Here is a 20,550-nt window from a genome sequence, read left to right on the forward strand (position 1 = left end):
CTGAGTTTGTCTAACCTTTTGATGAGTACTCAAGTTGTAGCTCCTCTCTCTGAGTTCAGCAAGATGTGACCGACAAGCCAGAACTGCTGCTCTGCTCTAGAACACTGTTCTCTGCTACCCACCCATTCTGTTGTCCTTAACCTGTGAGGCAGGTGTGCAGAAAACAGGGCTCCCACACCTCGCTCATGGTATTCAGCAGCAGGTGAGCACCAAGGCACTGCTTCTGACAGAAAGATTGGGATTCTCTGTGGGATTCCCTGTAAAATGGATCTTGCCGATGAACATACTGCCTGCTTAACGATGTCAGTAACAACACCCCAGACACTGGTAATGACAGACAAACTTCCAGAGACTTTCCTTACCTCTTCGCTGTATTTCTGTGTCTACTTGTGCTTTGAAACCACTAAAAACAATACTCCTTATAGCCATTTGGGCAGTTGACAAACACTGCTGCCAGAATTTGGGAATCTGCTTTTCTACAGCCGAGTTGTTCTAGAATAGCTGGTTTTGTATCTGTCTGTCTATCTCTACACACACAGACACAAAACAAAACCCCAAGAAAAGCGACAAAATCATTATGCTCAACTGCAAAGTGGCCACTAAAAAAAAATTCCTGTAGGTTATTGCCATCAACTACCAAAACTTACGGTTTTAGCTTCCTTCCATTTGTCTATTTGAAGATGTGAAAGATATTCTGTCCATGGGACAGGCTACTAAAGATTAACTCATTTATTCTTGATAAGAAGTAAAACTTCTGGCATTTTCTGTGGTTAGAATTTGCAAAAGCAAGGAGCCCGATTTCCCCACTATTCTCATTTCTCTGTTCTTGTTCTTTTGAAAACCTAATTATGCAATATCACTGATCCAATGCAAACCTTTCTGGTTTCTGTAGTGACCGAAATTACTTGGCAATGAAATCTGTGTTAGGGGAAATCAGGTCTTAGTTCAACATCAACATTCAACATCAAATGCCAAGCAATTGGCATTTCTGGGTTAACTAAGTAGGCAAGGGGCTCGGGAGTCAGGTTTGCCTTCTCTCTCACCATAGCCAGAACTGATGGGATCAAACTGACAAGAGTAGGTTACGTTCCACCATAGCCAGGATACCTGTTTCTGCAGAGACTAGCTTTAAAGAAGAAAAGGAGGCATATGACATTTGTAAACTAGCTATAAATGCACAAGGTAAAAAACAACGAGGAGTTTGGCCAAGAATATGCTGCACTATTACACAGCAGATCACATTTTCAACTTCCTACAGCTCAGGCCAGAAAAAGACACTTGGGAAGGTGACGCTCTGGATGTGCCAGAAGTGCCAGCTTCCAGTAGCTATTTTTAACTGCAGAAATTTAACTAGAAAGGCTGGTTGCACATAGTTGGTCTTTCTTCTCTCCATCCTTTGTGCAACTCCAGTATCCTAGAGTGCTATACACCATTACAACTGACACTGCCTTGTGTGCATGCATTGGTGGCCCAATATCTACTCCGAACACCGTGTGAGCTATGTACCAGGACTGAACACGCTCTTGGTAGAGACCCTGTGCCGGCTTCATCATAAAGACAAAGGGGGGAGAACAAATCAAGAAAAGGGATGCGGCATGTTCCGCTGCTGTGATTTTGACTTGCATTCCAAGCCATAGTTAGCCCAAGAGAAGCAATAAAAGGGTCATTTCCTACTCTGCTCTCAACCTGTACAAATTATACCATTGTTTCATTTACTAAAACATCCCAGAAGTGAGATGGCACAAAGATAGCTTCAATATATTTCTAAACTCAGCTCCCCTAGACCTGAACAGAATGTAATCTCATGCCCAGATGTTGGATGCTGTATCCTTCACGTGTTCTGGCCCCCAAATGAAACATCTGAGTTGGTGCATAAATGCTGCCAGCATCCCTACTTTTTTCTGTCCAGAGCAATCAAGTGGGTTAACTTCCAAACTGGAATATTTCTCAGTAGGACACCAATGCAGCCAAAGTACCTGTCCTCATAGCATATTTCCACAATCCCCTTACAGCCTCTTCAAAAAGCATCCAATGCAAAGCAACGCTGCACTGCTATGTACTCTCTTATTTACATGGACATCTACAATGATGTCCTTAGTTCTAAAAATGAGATGGCTGATACCCTGACAATTTTTTTCCTCCGGTTCTAATTTTCTTTGAAGAGAAGCATAGAGAAGAAGTTATGGTTTTACCAAGGGAAGCAGCTTCACTTGCCACTGACAAGCCAGCCCCTGTATGCTTTTGTTCCCCATCTACAAAGCAGCAGTAAGAATACTACTTCATGTTGTGAGTACCGAAGTAGTAAATAATGTAAGGTTCTCAGCAACTTTATGCAGATGTACACATGTATACAGAACAAAGCTGCGGGACACAATGGGACAAAATGTCATTACCTGATACTGATGGTGTGTAGCAAAACAAAACAATTCTTGGCACCACTAAAGTAACTGAGACAGAAATTCAGTTTTACTATGAGGTTTTTGTTGCCTGGCACTCTGGCCTCTCAGAACTCAAAAAAACTACTTAGAAAACTAAGTAGTTGTTTTAGTCTTATTTTTATTCTACATCTTCATTAAGTACCCCCTTGTAATTTAACGCAATTTGTGGCAAATGCTAATACTGCTTTGGGCCCACTTCTCCTTGTCAGCTGTATCTCTGTTAAATTATGCATTTCCATCTGGAAAGAAACTGTACAGGACTGTAGGCTCTCTTCCACTTAGAATCAGGAATGGAGAGGGATTTAATTAGATGCTCCGTGGTTGAGAAAAGGACTAGAGCAAAGCCTGGGTGGTCTGTGGAATCTTCCACTGGAAAACAAGGCTGCAAATTGTTCTGTACAAGCCTGCTTCTGTTTGCTCACTTTGTTTACATTGTTTGTTCTTACAGATTAAAATAGATAGTTACTAGGCAGATAAACAGTGTTTCCTTCCATGACAATGTTGTCTAGAAGTTAAGAGAGTAGCATGGGACAATAGATGCCTGTGCTTCATTTTTGGCTACACCATCCTAACTCCTTATGTAACTTGGAACAGGACATTTTTAGCTAGTGCTTCAGAGCACCTCATCGTTAACATTTTTGTTCCATTTTTCATGTCTGTAGAATGGGGATAATATAGCCTTCTGCTCTCAAAGGAGAAAGAGGGCACATCCAGTTTGCTCCACCTTTTCTCAGCCAACTGCCAGTGCAGAGAGATGCAACTCTTGCAGTTCCTCTCGTCACTGGATACCTGTACCTCCTGAGGCCATGGACCAAGCCTTCAAAAGCTGAAGTGTCTGTAGAAGGCCTGAATCAGAAGCAGAAACTTGTGATGAGCCAAGCAATTCCCATCTACACTTAACTGTGAGTCAACTCAAATGCAGTGATTTCAGTCATGTGCCCTTTCACCGTTCAGCTGAACTTCAGAACATAATAGATGCAGCTTTAAATAGATTTACAGTGCAGATTGCTGATTGAAGTGTCTGGCAGATTAACTTATTCCTCATGGTTTTTCTGTTCCAAAATTCAATGGATTCCATATTTGTAAAAGCGGGAATGCACAAGACTAAATCAGAAAGTGGGCTATGACTGGAACTAAACTTATTTATTAACCTATTTTGGTTGCATGTTAAAGAAAGGAAGCTATTATGTTGTCGGTTTGTGGGATGTTAATAGGAGCTCTGGGCATAATTACTCTGTGTTGGTGTGTGAATAAACCCCACTGATAGATAAGCTGTTTGCCCGAGAGTAACTTTTTCTCTTTCCTTGAAAAAGAAAGGGAAGAGAAAAAGAAAGGGAAGAGAAAAGGAAAAAAGAAAAAAGAAAAAAGAAAAAAGAAAAAGAAAAAGAAAAAGAAAAAGAAAAGGAAAAGGAAAAGGAAAAGGAAAAGGAAAAGGAAAAGGAAAAGGAAAAGGAAAAGGAAAAGGAAAAGGAAAAGGAAAAGGAAAAGGAAAAGGAAAAGGAAAAGGAAAAGGAAAAGGAAAAGGAAAAGGAAAAGGAAAAGGAAAAGGAAAAGGAAAAGGAAAAGGAAAAGGAAAAGGAAAAGGAAAAGGAAAAGGAAAAGGAAAAGGAAAAGGAAAAGGAAAAGGAAAAGGAAAAAGAAAAAGAAAAAGAAAAAGAAAAAAGAAAAAAGAAAAAGAAAAAGAAAAAAGAAAAAGAGGACCTTGCCCTTTGTGGTCACTTTACTCCTTCTTGCTATATCCTTGGGTAGGAAAAGGTTAAACACTCAACAACATTCTTCTCTTCTTAGCAAGTTAGAGAACTGTACATCAGACACATTGTCTGCCAAATGCTTCATTTACTACCAGCTGCATTTTTACTTTGTTGAGAGATAGCTGAAATAAAATCACTGTTCTTTGTGCAAACGGCATGCTAAATAATGTACGGCTACAAGATTATTAAATAGCAAAGGCATTTGATAATATTAGAGTCAACCACAAGTCCCACTTCTGCTGATGCACAGAATTTTGAGTAATTAGTCATTGCACAGAGTGTTGTATTTATATCCCCTTGAGCCTCAGACGTTAGGCCACAAAGTCAGGAGACAAAGAATTGCTGTTATTAGGAGGACTGTTTTGGATTTATTTATATTCTAAGGCTTTATTTCAGTGTCCACTTCACTGCTCTGGCTCAGGCTTCCTCCAAACCAGAAGATACAGCTAAGTCAGAGAATTTTAGTGTAAACCATATTTTTACAGACAAGACCTCTCAACTTCAAGCAGAAGAACTTCAACGAGTTTGCAAAGCCCTCAAAGAAGCACAACTGGCCTGAGGTTATACGACAAGCCTGGGAAAAAGGCCTCCCAGGTTCTGTTCTGATTTCTAACAGACTTCTCATGGTTTATATGCAATACATTAATAGCAGCTCCAATTTATAGACAGATAAATGAGGATACAAAGAGGACAAGTAACTCTTACAAGGATTTACAGCAAGTCTTTTGCAGAGCCCTGTAACTCTTACTCAGTCCTTTGCTGAGATCACTAAACCACACTGCCTTCTTTAGACCACAATTACTGCAAAGGCCTGAATACTGTGACATATCTAAAATTATATAGCTATACACTTATATGAGGCTTTATTAAAATAAAGATTGCATAACTTCTCCAGAGTTCAATACAAAGCTGCTCAATGAGCAGTCCACTGCTTAAAGACAGCCTTTTCAATTCTCTCCTGTAGTAAAAGAGCCAGATCTAATATACTGTAATAAGAAACCAGAGGGAAACTTAATAGGATTTGAACACAAAACATCTGAAGACAAATTTGTATTGTAGCAATGAGCCTTCATCTTGCAGAACTGACATGAAAAAATAATGGTAACATTTATGATTATGACAAATAGTATGTATCATCCGTCCCTGAGAATCTTGTACAGAGAAGGACTATATCGAATAAATCATGCACATGTCAAATTTTGGGCATAACTGAGTAGAATAAATCTTGAATTTTATCATGTCTCATAAATGAGCTTCCTGTTTAAAATCATGGCACCTCAACCTGGGATCTCCTTAGCTTCCTTCAGCAGGTTGTGTACTCTCTGTATCCGAAAAGCACAGACAGACAGGGAAAATGCTGGTAATGGAAGAAATTATATGGGAAATTTAATGGCTGTGCTCAGAAGTACTGTGAAGTTAAACATTCTGGGTTCTCCAGGAGATTTAAAAGGGAGACCATGGACTTGCTGTGATTACTAGGGGCACCACTGTGAAAACTGATTCAAAATTTTCATCTAAATATTGTGTTCCCAAGTCTCTCCATTTGCCTTTACAGATAATATATCCAAGCTTAAGCCAGATATGCAGATGCCTGATCTCCTGATTGCAAGTGTGCTAATGCAGGACTTTCATGCACAAAAAATTGGCATGTCAAGTAGATGAAGAGATCTTAAGCAGAGCAACTGTACTATGTATTTAAAAGACTAGATGGGATGGAAATTACAAAGTCACCCTAACTGACTCAAGCATGTCTGCATGTTCACAGAATCACAGAATGTCAGGGATTGGAAGGGACCTCAAAAGATTATCTAGTCCAATCCCCCTGCCAAAGCAGGAACCTAAATGAGATCACACAGGAAGGCGTCCAGGTGGGTCTTGAATGTCTCCAGAGAAGGAGACCCCACAACCTCCCTGGGCAGCCTGTCCCAGTGCTCTGTCACCCTCACCGTAAAGAAGTTTCTTCTCAAGTTTAAGCGGAACCTCCTGTGTTCCAGCTCACACCCGTTGCCCCTTGTCCTACCATTGGACATCACTGAGAAGAGCATGTTATTCAGCACCTTGATCCACACTGGGTTCCAGAGCAAACCAGAGGCTATAGAAACTAACCCTAGAGTACTTCTCTCTCCAAAGTGACCTCTGTGCCGCAAGCTGGAAATGCGGGGGTGGCTGCAGGGCAGCTCTGGCTTGCTTAGTCAGAGAGCGCTCCGTTTTACACCAATGCCCCCACATAGGACAGACTCTGCCTGTGCCAACCCTCTGATTCAAAGCATGGATCCTAGACAGAACACCTCACCTTCAACTGCAAGGAGCAACCATAGCAAAAGGCAAAATCCCAAGCCCCAGGGTGCAGCCTGAGCCAGCAGACACGTAGCCTGCCATAGCCACTGACCACCAGACTGCCCCACCTCCAGAGGAGGCCTGGCATGGACAATCCTCCAAAGCCCAGACCCCGAGCAACCCGGAGCTCCAGGCAGCGTGACTGCCTCCAGAAAGCCCACCTGCACATACCAAGCCCTAGGCAGGCCTCTGGCAGGACGTCAGGGGCTCTCCTTAGTCTCCAGCTGCCACTTGAAGCGCTCAGCTCTGTAAGATCCCATAGTGCTTTTTTGCAAAATGGAAGGGAACTAATCTCACTGCTGGCCAAATTCCAGCTTTGAGTAATTACATTCTTCTGACAAATTTTCCTTGGCAGTTTCAATGGAATATAATTAGTAAATGTAAATAGATGTAAATAGTGCTGTAAATTACACTTTGCGTGATTGTCAGAAGTGGAGGAGGAGAGTGAGGGTGAAGGGGCAAAAAGAGCAGAGCTTCGTTCTCCAATATGGATGATGTTGTGGCCTTCCCTGTCTCCAAAGTGACAAAGACTGAGTATGGCTATGCCGGGACAGCCTGCAGCAGATGCCACAATCCAGGATCATCGTGTGGTTCATCACACAGATCATCCACTTCACCTCAAGTACAATTTTGACCTGACGGTGTTCAGTCATGTCCCACAGCTGTGTTCGCAAGCAGCTGCTGTGTTCCACCTCAGCTGTGCTTCTGCTTCAGCAGCAGGCAAACTGCTTCACACACACAACTGCAAAATGTGTGAATATCATATTAGTGTTTTCTATTAAATTCTTACCAAATTTGTGAATGGTTTGTGAAACCTTCTGCTACCAACTGAAGAACTGTCATATAAATTGAATTATATAATTCTCCTTCACAGCTATTTTAATGCAGCTGCATGTACTAGTTTCACCTAAAGTGGAAATAGCTTCTTCCAAAAATAAATTAAATACATATATTTAACTTCATGTATTCAAGTAGATTTAAAAGCAACTATTTAAAGTAATTAAAATAGATTATAATGTATACCTTCCTTATATTATCCACATATTAGTACTTTTTTATGTGTCAAATGTCTCTTGCATACATAATCTACTTCAAATATAAATTGATACGGCTAGTGGGCTTAATCAGATATTTCTTTCTTTCATACAGAAAAGCTGAACATGATTTTTCAATAACTCATTTTTATTTTTATTCAAAATTTGCATATAGAAAATAGCTAGCAGAAACTAGTAAAATGAAGGGAAAGTTTATTTTCTTAACAAAAGCTTGTTGCACTATTTAGCTTTAACAGGAAAAACAGATGTTTCAGCTTTACAATACCATGTCTTGCAAAACTTCCTTCTAAACGACTATTCGTGCTCTACATGTTTTGGACTGTGTATCGAGAGCTCTGCTAACAGTCAGGGGAAGCATTGTATACATTAGTAAAGCCCACATTAAGATAATTAGTGCTAAAAAAAAAAAATCAACAAGCCTTTTTTTTCCCTTTATAGTATTGATTTAGTGTGGGTGAAAAATGCCAGATTTTCAGTCTTGAAGATTCATGTTCCACCACAGAGCGGGAGATGGAGCCAGCTTTTCCCAGTGTTCTGCCAATAAACTCTTAGATTAACCATCTCAAGGGCTAGGAGGAAGAGCTAGGCTCTGCAGTCTATCAAGCCTTAGTCTCTCTGATGAAGTTATGAACATGAAGAATGGTGAGCACACTACCTGGGACAAGGAACTCAAATTCTTAATCTTTGTGTCTGCATTTACCCAGATACATTCTTGTAAAAAATTTTCAAAATTGTCGTGGACAACAGAAACGACCAGGAGGCAGTACTGAAGCTGCGCTGCTGCAGAGAGGACTCTGGGCAGTGGTAGCAGCTTTGGGAAAATTTCTACATTGGAAGAGGCCTTTGAAGCTCATTTTATATCTTATATGTGTACTTTCTAAATGGCAAACTCTGTTTTAATACAGACTATTTTCATAAAGGCTCTGTAACCTTTTGCAAATCTTATGATGGGTTCTACACATCATTTAACTCTTTGTCTGGCAGTAACTTTACCTTGTGGAGACTGAAATGAAATTCAAACAATTATGAAATTGTTTGGATTGGTCCCATCTGGTTATGTGAGCAATAACATATAACACATAACCAGATGTGACCAGATTATGGCAGTTTAAAAATTTACTCAAGATGCTGAAGTCAGGGCAGTTTAAGGTAGCAACTTTTGTTTAGTATTAAATGGCACGCTAAGAGCATGCACATGAACAGCTCTGAATACTCTGTGGATAGGTGGCTACTTGCTAAACCACCTTACAGCTTGAGTTTATTCCCCTGGGGAAGGATCCACTGCAGACATGCCTCCAAAGAGAATAACATGTCTACTAGTATGTTATTTATTTAAGTAATAGAGCTATCCAGGTTAGTTGAGGATGACAGCATTTTGCTTAGTGTTCAGAAGGGTTGCTTTAAAACCACTTGCTTTCAGGCAAAGTGATAATCAGTCTAAGTACTGTAAGACTTTTCTAATGGAAAGCCAACACATCTTTTTTCATTTAGTCTGCAAGAGTACACTGAGCACAGCTGTTTTACTGAAAACAACCCACTGGTATTTAAGTAGATTAACAAAATTAACTGTGAAAGTCATCTGCTATGTGAAAGCCAATAACCTGTTGGCCACAAGGAGGCAGGGCAAGGATTCATCAAACCCAAGGAAATTGCTTTTATTAAAAAAAAAAAAAAAAAAAAAAAAAAAAGAGCGTTAAATTAGTTCAGTCATGAAACTCTGAACTGCTAGGCAAGATAAAAAGCACTTTTCAACCACAGTGTGTGGTTTCAGTATTGTCGTTTTACTCCAAGAGCAGCAAATATCTTAAGATATCAAACAATAAATGATCTGGCAGCAATTTTCTGCTTCTTTTGAAGAAACAGATCACACATGTTTCTTCTTCATCACTTCTGTGTGATGTAGAGAAAAACTCTAACACTGAGATTTGATATCAATAGTGGATTTAATGATTCAGAGCAAGATGCAGTGCTGCCAGGTTCACCAGGTATTGCTCCCAAGCAATCCTGCTTCTGGGCAGCTTTGGGAGCTCTGCCTTTCACTTCCTTGGCACTTCTAATTTCAGGAATAAAAGCAAGCAGAGGCAGTTTGGTGTCTGCAGTCCTTGACCGAGGACCTTATGCACAGTACTGTATAGTGATGCCTCCTTTAAGCAGAACTTTAGGACATTCCAAAATCAGCACTAACTCGAGGTCAAACTTCTAAATGACAAAGGGGCAAAAGATGAAAATAAAGCCAAAGCATCTCTGTTTCAGAGTTAAATTGAAAAGGATTACATTTAACAGTGAAACTAAGCTTTCCACATTATCAGCACATCACAGTCCAAATCTATGAGTGATCTTTATTTTAGATGAAGAGCTTTACTCCTAGCTCTACCACTGCATGCTACTGAGCTAGGTAATTTCAGTCTCCTATGCCTCTGTTCCTTCATCTTTTAAGCAGTTGCTTTCCTTCTTTGTGAAACAGTATGAGGACCATGGATAAAAAACATGCTATAAGAACCAGTTATTATTAATGCAATTCAGATACAGAATGCACCAGATGGTAAAATCTCCAGGATTTTAATGAACTATTGTAACAGAACATATGTAATATGACGTTACTATAACAGGCATTTAAATGTATAGTTAGTACATACAACGTGACCTGCTCTGCTCTCAGTAACTCCACTGGAATTATTTTGGATTTATGTCAGATAATACTAGGAACACAAAATAGCCCCATATGTGCAATGTGGTAAGGTTTTCATAGCAACGCTATCTTAACTATTGCCTATCCTGTTTTTATTTTTTGCTGGGGGTACTGTATTTAGTGGTCTGTTAAGAGTAGGCTTTCTGCATTTAACTGAGTGGGAAGTAAAAAAAATACCCTCATATCAAAGACTAAAATACCTCTGGCCAGGTATCCCTTACCTACCATCATAAAATAGTCAACATGAAACAGCAAGAACTTTGGGGTTTTATTTTCACTATATTCTGTAAATTTATGCCTTTGATCACCTTATGCTTGACTTGGTAAGCAATTCATGCTTGTGTCAGAAGAGCCAAACATTCAGTTTCGGACTGTGAGGGCAGTAGTACCTCCTTTCTCCCACAGCATTTGAGTTCTGGACAAGATGAGTTACATGACTGAACAAAGGTGAAAAAACAGGACTGCAGCTCAAGCCACTGGCATCACACATTACAGTCAGAGACAGGTACTGACTTCAGTAAAGGAGGAACATGAAGATACTATCAGTATGTATAATAATTCTAGTACATCTACAACACAGACTGTAAAACTCAAGTGAACTGACATTTAATATATGAGAGGCTGGAAGCAAGATATCAATTTCACATCATAAATTAGCCTTTGTGCTAGTGCCCAAGGATTTAGCTGATTACTCATTGCTTTCCCTTAGTGCTTAAGCAGTCTTTTCCAAAGCAAGACAGTTAAACCACAAAAACGTACCGTAGTGTCCACAGCCCTGACCTTCCCAGCAGGAACGTGCTTTGGAATGGGTTCTTCTACTGATATCATCATGCAGCCTTCTGCTCCAAGAGTTACAATTACGAGCTTACACCCTCTTTCTAACAGCATGCGTCCCACCTTTTCAGCATCTTCAAGGTTGCCAACTGGGATGCCCGTTAAAATTTCTGCCTGGAAAATAACCCACGCAAATGAAAATCATAATCTGACAGCATTCATTTTTGGACAACAGTCACATTTGAAAACAGTATTTAATATCTTTTTAAAATGTGTATTATAGGATGATCATGAAACTACTTCCTACGCTGATAATCAGCTATGTCTTGTTCCTCGTTTGAAATCGGCGTGCACTTCAGGCACAGCAGAAATGGAGAGCAGCCTAGGCAGGGATGCAGGAGGCATGGGTTCTTTTCCAGCTTTATGACTTGCCTGGCGTGCAACCCTTAGTAAAATCCCATTTCTCCCACATGCCTCAGTTTCTTCATCTGTGAAATGGACACAATGACACAGCCTTGGCAAAAGCAGTTTGTGATCTAATGTGAAAAATGCTACATGGCAACTTGGTCATTATTGTTGGGGGACATTTATCACTAAGTGAGAAACTTTTAAAATTCTTTTTTAAATTCTCAGTGTTCAGCTAGGGGGAAATCACAAGGGAAAATCTCTTCAAGGGAAAAAACAAATTGCTCAACTTTGACGACTCTGTTTACTTTAATATATATTTTTAGATAAGAATACCTAACAGTTATCTGAAGCCCTCTTTGGGCAAAGGCCCATTACAAGATTATTATATACTGGTGTTATGGCCATGTCCATAGACCTCTGTCAAGACTGAGACTCTTCTGTGTTAGCTCTGTACAAACACAGATAAACTCTTCTTCTAACAGATGGTGACCTTAAGTCAACTTCTCCCAGTTGGCTCTTAAAATTAATCTTTTCTCGTTCCACCCAACTAAGAGCAAAATTTCCCCCAAATCTGCAATGAAGACTCCAGAATCAAGCATCCTTTGCACAACTTCATATATTTTCTTGATGGCATAGCATTGTCAAATGTAATATACTTTTCCTTTTTCTTTTGGCAGGGAAGAGAACAAGAATGAAACAGGAAGAAAAGGAAGAGAAAATACAATGTGTTTTATCTGAAACAGTCTAGCAGGCAGTACTCCTGCATAATACAGTATGCCTTCAATTGTAAGTAAACAGACATATTATATTTTGCTGTCTTTACTAAATCTTGTCCTGCTTGCCTGAGAAGAGGGAAATCCTACTTCATCTTGCACTACAAGGTTGCTGCTGGATCCTGAAAAATGCAGTCTAAAGTATTTTCAGATAACCGCCTAGTAACTGGGCACAGCTGCCACACTCCTAGGCCTTATTTTCAGTGGAAAACTTACTTTGGAAGCTATTCACCAGCTACACTTCCTGACCTCTGCTGCATGGGCAGCTCTGCTTCTTGGGAAACAGCTGCTGAAATATTTCAAACTACCTTCCTCTGCATTACTGAAACTTGAATTCAGTGCACATACTTCTCGATAGAACGGGCTGTAAACTACAGTGATTAAACAACTGCTCCACGAAGCACAGGCCATGCCTGTAGTAAAGAGAAGGAGGGCAGACAGCTAGGGACAGGAACTACTACAGCCATCCCAAAGCAAACCGCCCCCAGCTGTGAGTCAGCGCCCGCTGCTCGCCACTGTCATTTCCTGTGTTTCAGCCTGACCCAGGAGAGAGAAGCCACCCTTAGGCTCTGAAGGGCCAGATAATGCCAGCACACTCCCCAGAGTTTATAGTTTCATTAGCAGAGCCCTTACTGGTTTTAATTTTCAAACTTACGGGACCAAGTTCTGCAGTCCCTACTGAGACAAACGCACAAATGATTCCAAGCATTGGTCTGATGGCTACAAGGCTGAATCCGGAGTGGTGGGCTTTGGTGGGTACACTTGTGCACTGCAGGGGCAAGGTGTGATTAACACGTACACACAATTTAAAACTACTTTTTTTTTTTTAACCACACTAATCCCAGGCAAAAATATAGTAAGCTTTAAATTACAAGAATGCAACTACGCCTATCCAATTTTCTCTTTGGTATGTCACCATGCTGCTCAAGCTTCTCTTGCAGTACAAACTATTTAAGCAAATTAAACCTATTTCAGTTTTTAAAAGGTCATTAAAGTATTTTCAAATACAAAAATTTGTTTCAAAAAGTATATCACAAAACCTTTTGAATGGATCTTTTTGCAAGATTTGCAAGGAGTCAATACACTGATAATGGCTGTGCAGTAGCTAAGGTGAGATAATAAACAGTATTTTTTAATATGTATTTATATATATACATTCTATTCTCATATTAAAGTGCCTAAAAAGCCTGTGTCTCTTAATGAATTTTAAGTTCTCTGGAGCAGGAACTATGCATTCCTGTATTCAGAACATGTAGCACATCGTGTTACAAGAATAAAAATGGATTACCACAAATCCTTGAATGAAAGTGTCTAACTGAATTTCCAGTGTACTTCATGATGAGCAGTAATTCCAAACATTCAACCTATGTTGCAAAGTCTCCAGGACAAAAGTGGATTTGGCTTCGGTAGAGAAACAGTAAATCTAATTTGGGTTTATTTACCCGGTATTTACATTTCTGTAAGCTCAGGAGCAAGGTAAATGAAATACTTAAATATAATATTCTTCCTAATGAAACACACATGCTATATGCCTAGCATTGACATTATATCCCTCCTTGTGATTGCTGGGTCCCAAGTCAACAGAATTTTTTGCTTGGGTAGAGAAAGAATTGTTCTGGGACTGATAACGTGAAAGGTTATGCAGAAATATTTTTGTCTTTACACTGCTTATACCAATAAACAAAATCATTTTGAACAGACAGAGTCTGTATAAAAGTAGATCTTCAACTGCTTGAAACAACTATCATCTAACTCATCTACAGCAGGATGGTAAAACTAAAAAACACTGGAACAAGCTGGAAGAACCATAAAAGCAGCAGAAGCCAGACAGATTCTGTGCCAATAATTAGAGATTGCGGTAAATGTCAACTGATGTTAAATACTGTGGTGAGTTTTTAAGTTCCTCCCTTCGGTAGAATCTTATTTAAAAAACAAACTGTGGTACAATTGAAGGAAATAACTAATGGTTATGTAAAGAAAAAATTAAATAACAATACTAAAAGCCCAATGTGGACATTTGCCATAGTACTGTACAAAAGAGCAGCAAATCAAGAATTTTATTTTTCTGCAGCTAGTCTCGTAAAACTCCTAAGTTAAATGGGTCTACTAAAGCAAGAGGACATTCCACAAAACTGCTGTCAGAAGAAACCTATGGGGGATATTAAATAATTAATCTACACTGAATTTTCATAATTTTGTGTACAAAAGTGGAAGATAAATTTAACTGAAGCTTTTAATTTAACTGATATGAAGGTTCTTGGCCATAATCCTCACTAATCTTAGTTAACTCTCCACGTCTCTTTAGATGGTGGAGTTTAGGCACTGTACGTTGACACAAAGCAGCACTGCTACAGAAAAGAACTGGTTCTGTTTTTTTTCCCTTCTACTCCTGTCCACATCCCCCATTTCTCTTGTGCCAGCACAGCCATTTGTATGGCCAGGAAAGAAACTGGACTGCAAAGCAGATTTGTGTTAAAATTAACATCACCTCCAATCCCACACCACCCCCAAAAGCCAACCCAAACCAATGAACTTATTTCAACAGCAGTACTAGTTTACACTGGCTAAAAGTGAGAATGAAACTATGATAATGAACCTCTGCCAAGTGTTCCTAGCTGTGGTGCATTTGGTGTATAAGCCTGTGGCTTATACAGCCACTTTCAGGGAGATGTTCTGGATCCTCTGCTTGGCATTTGCGAGACCAGATCTGCAGCACGGTATCTAGTTTTGGGATCTCTGGCACAAGTAAGACACTGACATACTACAGCATACTACAGCGGAAGGCCATCAAGACAACCAGGGGGACAGAGGCCAGGGCATAAAAGAAGAGGCTGTGAGAAGTGAGTTTGTTCAGCCTTAAGAACCCAAGGCTAAGGGGAGATCTAATTGCAGTCTACAGCAACTTAATGGGTGGGTATAGAGAAGACAGAGCCAGATTCTTCTTGAAGGTGCACAAGGATAGGACTAGAGACAACAGGCACAAGCTGGAACATGGGAAATTCCAGTATTAGGACAAGCTTTTTCACCACAAAGGTGATGAAGCAGTGGAACAGGAGCCCAGAGGTCATGCAGTCTCCATCCTCGGAGATTCAAAACTTGACTGGACAAAGCCAGGAGCAATCTGACCTAAACTGGCCATGCTTTTCCAGGGTGTTGGACTAGACAACTCCAGAGGTCTGTTCCAAACTTCTATGATCCTATGAACCTCAGCAAATATAATGTGTGAAATAACAAGAAGTGTTCTTTGGGGAGCAGTCCATCATTTGGACTTTTTTTTTTGTGCACCGAGCACAATAACAACGTTTCAAATGTTGCCAGGTACTGCTGGAACAGAAATAATAAATAATAATAGGGAAACTGTGCCAGTTTTAAGGCTAACACATCTAAAACTACATATGATAATTTAAAATATTTTTAATTTTAAATATTTAAACACAGGAAGCCAGTTGGCTACAAACTTGGCTTGTACCTTAGAAGATTTCTTTGAGAATGACAGAACAAGAACCCAGTCTCATTATTTCTAACACATGTGAACAGTCCCAAAGAAGTAGTGAGACAGATTTGGTGTATAAGCAATTGCAAGATCAGGCCACAAGCCAAGCTAGTTCCAGTTGTTTCAAATTATAAAATTTTTACATACATACAGGCAGAAATACTTACCGTGCTAGAATAATTAAAAACTGATTGAAATGAATTGGCTTAAAGCTATTCCCTCCCCTCCCAAAAGTAACATCTTTCATTTTAGACTAAATATGGGAAATTTCATAGTTTCCAGCATCTGATAAAATGGGGTTTAGAAAAAGTTGGAATTAAAATATACTGTGAATATCTGGCAACTTCAACTTAATGGAACAATAGTAGCTTTCCATTACTTAAAACATAAAAGGCAAATTCAAGAGATGTTCTGAGATATTTTAATTCTAAAGAATCTATTTTTGTTCTGACTACCAGAGGTATCAATTACTTTTTCTTAAGAAAGAATATCCCTAGTATTAATCTCTCTATATTAATAAGCAGTATGTTCAAAGTCCTAATCCAAGACTCTAGATATGGTTTTCTAAACTTGATATTTTGTAGCCTCTAGTAAAAGGCAGTAACACTTAAAAGGAAATAGTATCTTAAATAGGATAGTATCTATTTTTACATATTATTTTTATACATCTTGCAGCTTTATTTAACAAAAATAGTAATTAACTTATATTTAGCTGTACTGCTTTCTACCACTGAAGCCCCAAGTATTCTGTTAGCATTTAATTAAATCTTTGCTAGGCCTTTCTTATTTAGATCAGAAGTCTGACACCTATTTTACATTAGAGGGAAAGCAGTTCCCAGTTTTGCATTCAAAATAGCTTGACAAACTAAATCATTTGCTGTAACCATTTAGGAGTTTTCCTTCTCCTGAGGGGCTCCTCAGTATTCTTTGAACACACAAGCAGCTGTTCTTTAAAATGTTTAGGACCAAACTGAAATCGCTGATGTGCAATATATTTTGGTTCCTAACCTGCAGGGCTATGTAACTGCATGCACACACTAAATAAGAAAAACAACACATGAACTGTATTGGCATTGTGGTTGTGCCTAGAGCCATACCGCAGCAAGGAATCACACAAATACGTGGGAAAAAAAATTGTAAGTATTCCAAAGAGCTCATCTTGTATAGGGTTGTCTCTTTTTCAACGTTTATAGATGCCTGAAAAGAACAACCATTGGTTTTCACTAAGATGACATTGGATACATTTATTTTTCATTAGAAGAATTAAGGGAATGGAGAACTAGCACATTCCTGCACAAACCTCAGGGATTAGGCTGTGCTGCATCTGGGAATTAACAAACTAGTCTCAACAAGTTTGATCTTTCTGGGAAAAGATAAAACTGAACTACAGGCTAAGCAGAGAAAGAACTGATAACCTTGCAAGATTTGTTCTGAGCTTTTTTGTTCATGAACCACATAAAAAGAAAGTAATGTCAGACATAAAAAAAAAAAATATTATTGCAACAAGCAAGAGTGAAAAGAACAGCTTGTGAAAAGCCTTCTAGACAAACTAATGGTAGATAATTCACCGATAGTATAATTTTGTTTGCTTCTTTCTAGCACATAAATCCATAAGAACAAGCTGTGCTGTTATACCAGATTCTGCATGTGATTTCATTAAATCCTAAAGCATTTAATGAAAGATGGAGTATAAAATGTGATGTTAGATTTGATACTTGCATGTTTGGGACCCGACATCCCATGGCTGTCTGAAACTATAGCTGACATTTTAGAACTTTTATTCTGTGACAAAGGTATCACAGATCAAAACTGCTGACCTTCTTGGCAGTAAATAACAGAAATTTCTGATTCAGTAATAATTCAGCTAATCACAAGGACTACCCCCTTTTTCTCATCTTTAACAATACAAACACTCCACATAGTGTACGAGATGTCCCAAGCTAAATGGCTAGCTTTCTGTTCTACAGCTACCATAATCTTCTGTTAAAAACGTATCATTCACATAATATCCACAAACCACGGGATTTTATTATTTAAAGGTATTTCTTGGTGAACAAGAATGATCAAGACATTTTGGTAAAATTGTGTGATAAAAACTTTTAAATTTTAATGACTAAGAAAACCAAACTAAGCAATAAAAAAACCCAAAAACAAACCAGTGTAAATTTAATCTTGTCTTAGCATGCACATCTGTGTTAAAAAGAATATTTTTAGGAGCAGTTGAACTGGATAGCTCTAAAGAGTTCATCTTTAAACTCAAGATGATTTATTACCTATTTAAAAGACTCAGTACTAAGATAAAGCAGAAATACACTATTTTTTTCTGGTAGTAACTAAAAATCCCAAATAAAAAATAAAAACATCCCCAAAAAGGGTAAGGACGGAACATAAATAGGATTTTAGCTAGGAGGAAGTTATTTGAGACTTAGAAACACCAAGTAGATGGGGCACTGGAGCTGGAATAGAACACCTCAGGAAGGCAGTTGTAAGCAGCACATTCAATAAATTAGGCCACAGAGAATAATGATTTAAAAAAATCCATAAAATAAGAATGGCCAGAGCTGCTCAGAGCAAAGGTCCATCTTACCCAATTGCTCTTTTCTGACTGTGACTGCTAGTAAACACTGAGGGAAATTAAAAAAAAAAAAAAAAAAAAAAAGTATAAATGATATTTTCCCAGTATATATTCTAGGATCATGAAAGTCTTTAGGTACTTTCTGATTTAAGAAGATGAAGGAAATGCAGATGTAGTTGGTTGAATGGACCAAGTTTAAAAAATTAGAATTATCTTTAAGATTTGTAGAATTAACTTATTGCTTTAAGTACCATACAGATATGTGACTGGTAACCTTTATTTGGGTATGTAACCATTTATCTCTGTATCAGACTTCTCAAATGCATACCTTACATGGATCTGAAAGTAAAGGAAGCCATGAAAGAAAAGAGAAAACAGATGGCATATGAATATATAACAATAACTAAAAAAACAACTTTCAAACTTGTGACATAAGAAAAACAAATGCTTCATTTTGCCTCTTTTCTCAGCAAAAAGAAAGGAACAATGGTAATAGTTCATCCTTGAAAATCAATTCAATAACACTTCAGACACAGAATGAAATCAAACATAACTTATGTGCTAACGTAATTTATTTCATTGTAAAGTACGACAAGGTTATTCTTAAAACCAAAGGTATTTATGTACCATTCTTGTTCTCAGAATATGCTGTAGGAGTCCCACACTTGGATCTGTGCTCCCATGATATGGCTGGCAGGAACTTCCATAGGTCTACCATTTCCATAAATGTAGAAGAGAGAAGCCTCCTCTATAGTAGAGAGCATATTTCTGTGTCTGTGCATAGAGTGATCCCAGCTATCTTCCCATGGTAATTACTTTTTAAAAGAAAATAGCAGAAAAGAACACAAACTGTACCCTCAGCTCTGCAGGAAAGGTAGATGAATGAGCAGGGATCTATTATAAGTATACACCTGTATTTCTTGTTCTCCAAATAGAAGTAATTTTCTTTTCTCCATGAAGTGGTAATAATAATACACTCTGGCTCCAGAGAAGCTAAACTTCTCAATGTGTCTTTCAAGACTGTCCTCTAGCAATAAAGTATAACAAAGGGAAAAATTTAATGTGTGTTGCAAAGAGCAATGAGAGAAAAGTTAGGAACAGCCAAACAATGAAAACCCAAGTTTTGTTTCTAATATACAGGGGATAAGTTTTTGCAGGGGGGAAAAAGGTAACTAGTGACATTATGAAAAAAGCAAACAACTAACAACTTTCACTAAGCCAGTGGGAGACTATGTGTGTTCTCAGCCCAAAATATGTGCCGTTGCACCATTTAGCCAATCCAGGGGCACAGTTCAGGCATAAGTGCTTTCTGAAAGCCTGAAGAAAACACCATACTGGTGTCCTGCAAGTCCCCTGAACAAGAATAAATACTTTGCCTTAGCATTCTCTTCATCACATATAACTGAGTTCTGATAGCTGTTGGACAGTGTCTGAGCCACAAATGATATTCACGGCCAGTTACACTGGAAAGCTTGCCTGTCTGAGACCTCAGGAGCTGCAGCATCTCCCACCTTCCTACTTTGCTAATTCCTGAATGCTCTGGAGTATCTGCACTTGGCAGACATATACTGAAACATCCCAGAATAAAATTCAGTTGTCCATTTGGGTTACTTAGACCAACGCTTAAATGCAAGAAGATTTGTAAACTGGGAATGTCGTGATATGGTTTGTAACGGTTTTTAACAGAAATTTCAAAAGAGGGTAATTCAGTCCTGAAGAACTTACTCTGACAGATACTGTTATCAGACAAAAAGTCCTACAAGTAAGCAGGGCCTTGTTTTTCTCTTAGCTCTGCCCCTTCCTCTCCAACCAAAGGTATCATGTTCACTACAGAAATCACGTTTGTTGGAGATAACTTTAACTATAATCAAGGCATGGCTTCTATCCACTGGGTTGCTTCTCTCACATTCCTGTTTATAGAAAGAGAGGGTGAGGGGAAGGAACACAGCATGCATAATGCTAATAAATAGGAAATTTAAATGAAGGCCTTATGAGATGAGCTTAATTTGTCTCTTGTGACAAAAATAATTTCCTCTGGGAGAAATAACACACTTGAATTAGAAAAGAGAGGGAAAGAAGCAGGGGGGGGGCAGGGGGAAGGGAAAACATACAGTTGAAAGGCCAGAGAAACAGATTCACAGAAAACAGATCTGAAAGGAAGAGGCATATGAAGCTACTATTTACCATCAAGTGCAGCGTGCGTGCATCACCTCCTGGCAAGCGAATTTAAAACTGTCAGAACACTAAGACTAGCGCA

At 38.8% G+C, this 20,550-nt stretch overlaps 1 protein-coding gene across 1 annotated transcript in view; it reads right to left on the reverse strand.

Moving 5' to 3' along the window:
* Positions 1-20,550, reverse strand: part of RBKS (ribokinase) — a 47,602-nt gene that overhangs the window by 9,799 nt on the left and 17,253 nt on the right. Inside the window, 1 exon segment of the mRNA XM_010178397.2 lies at positions 11,030-11,218. Within this exon segment, the coding sequence (XP_010176699.2) occupies positions 11,030-11,218 (189 nt within the window).

The sequence above is a fragment of the Antrostomus carolinensis genome, unplaced genomic scaffold (assembly GCF_000700745.2).
Source record: "Antrostomus carolinensis isolate BGI_N321 unplaced genomic scaffold, ASM70074v2 scaffold31041, whole genome shotgun sequence".
Lineage (NCBI taxonomy): Eukaryota > Metazoa > Chordata > Aves > Caprimulgiformes > Caprimulgidae > Antrostomus > Antrostomus carolinensis.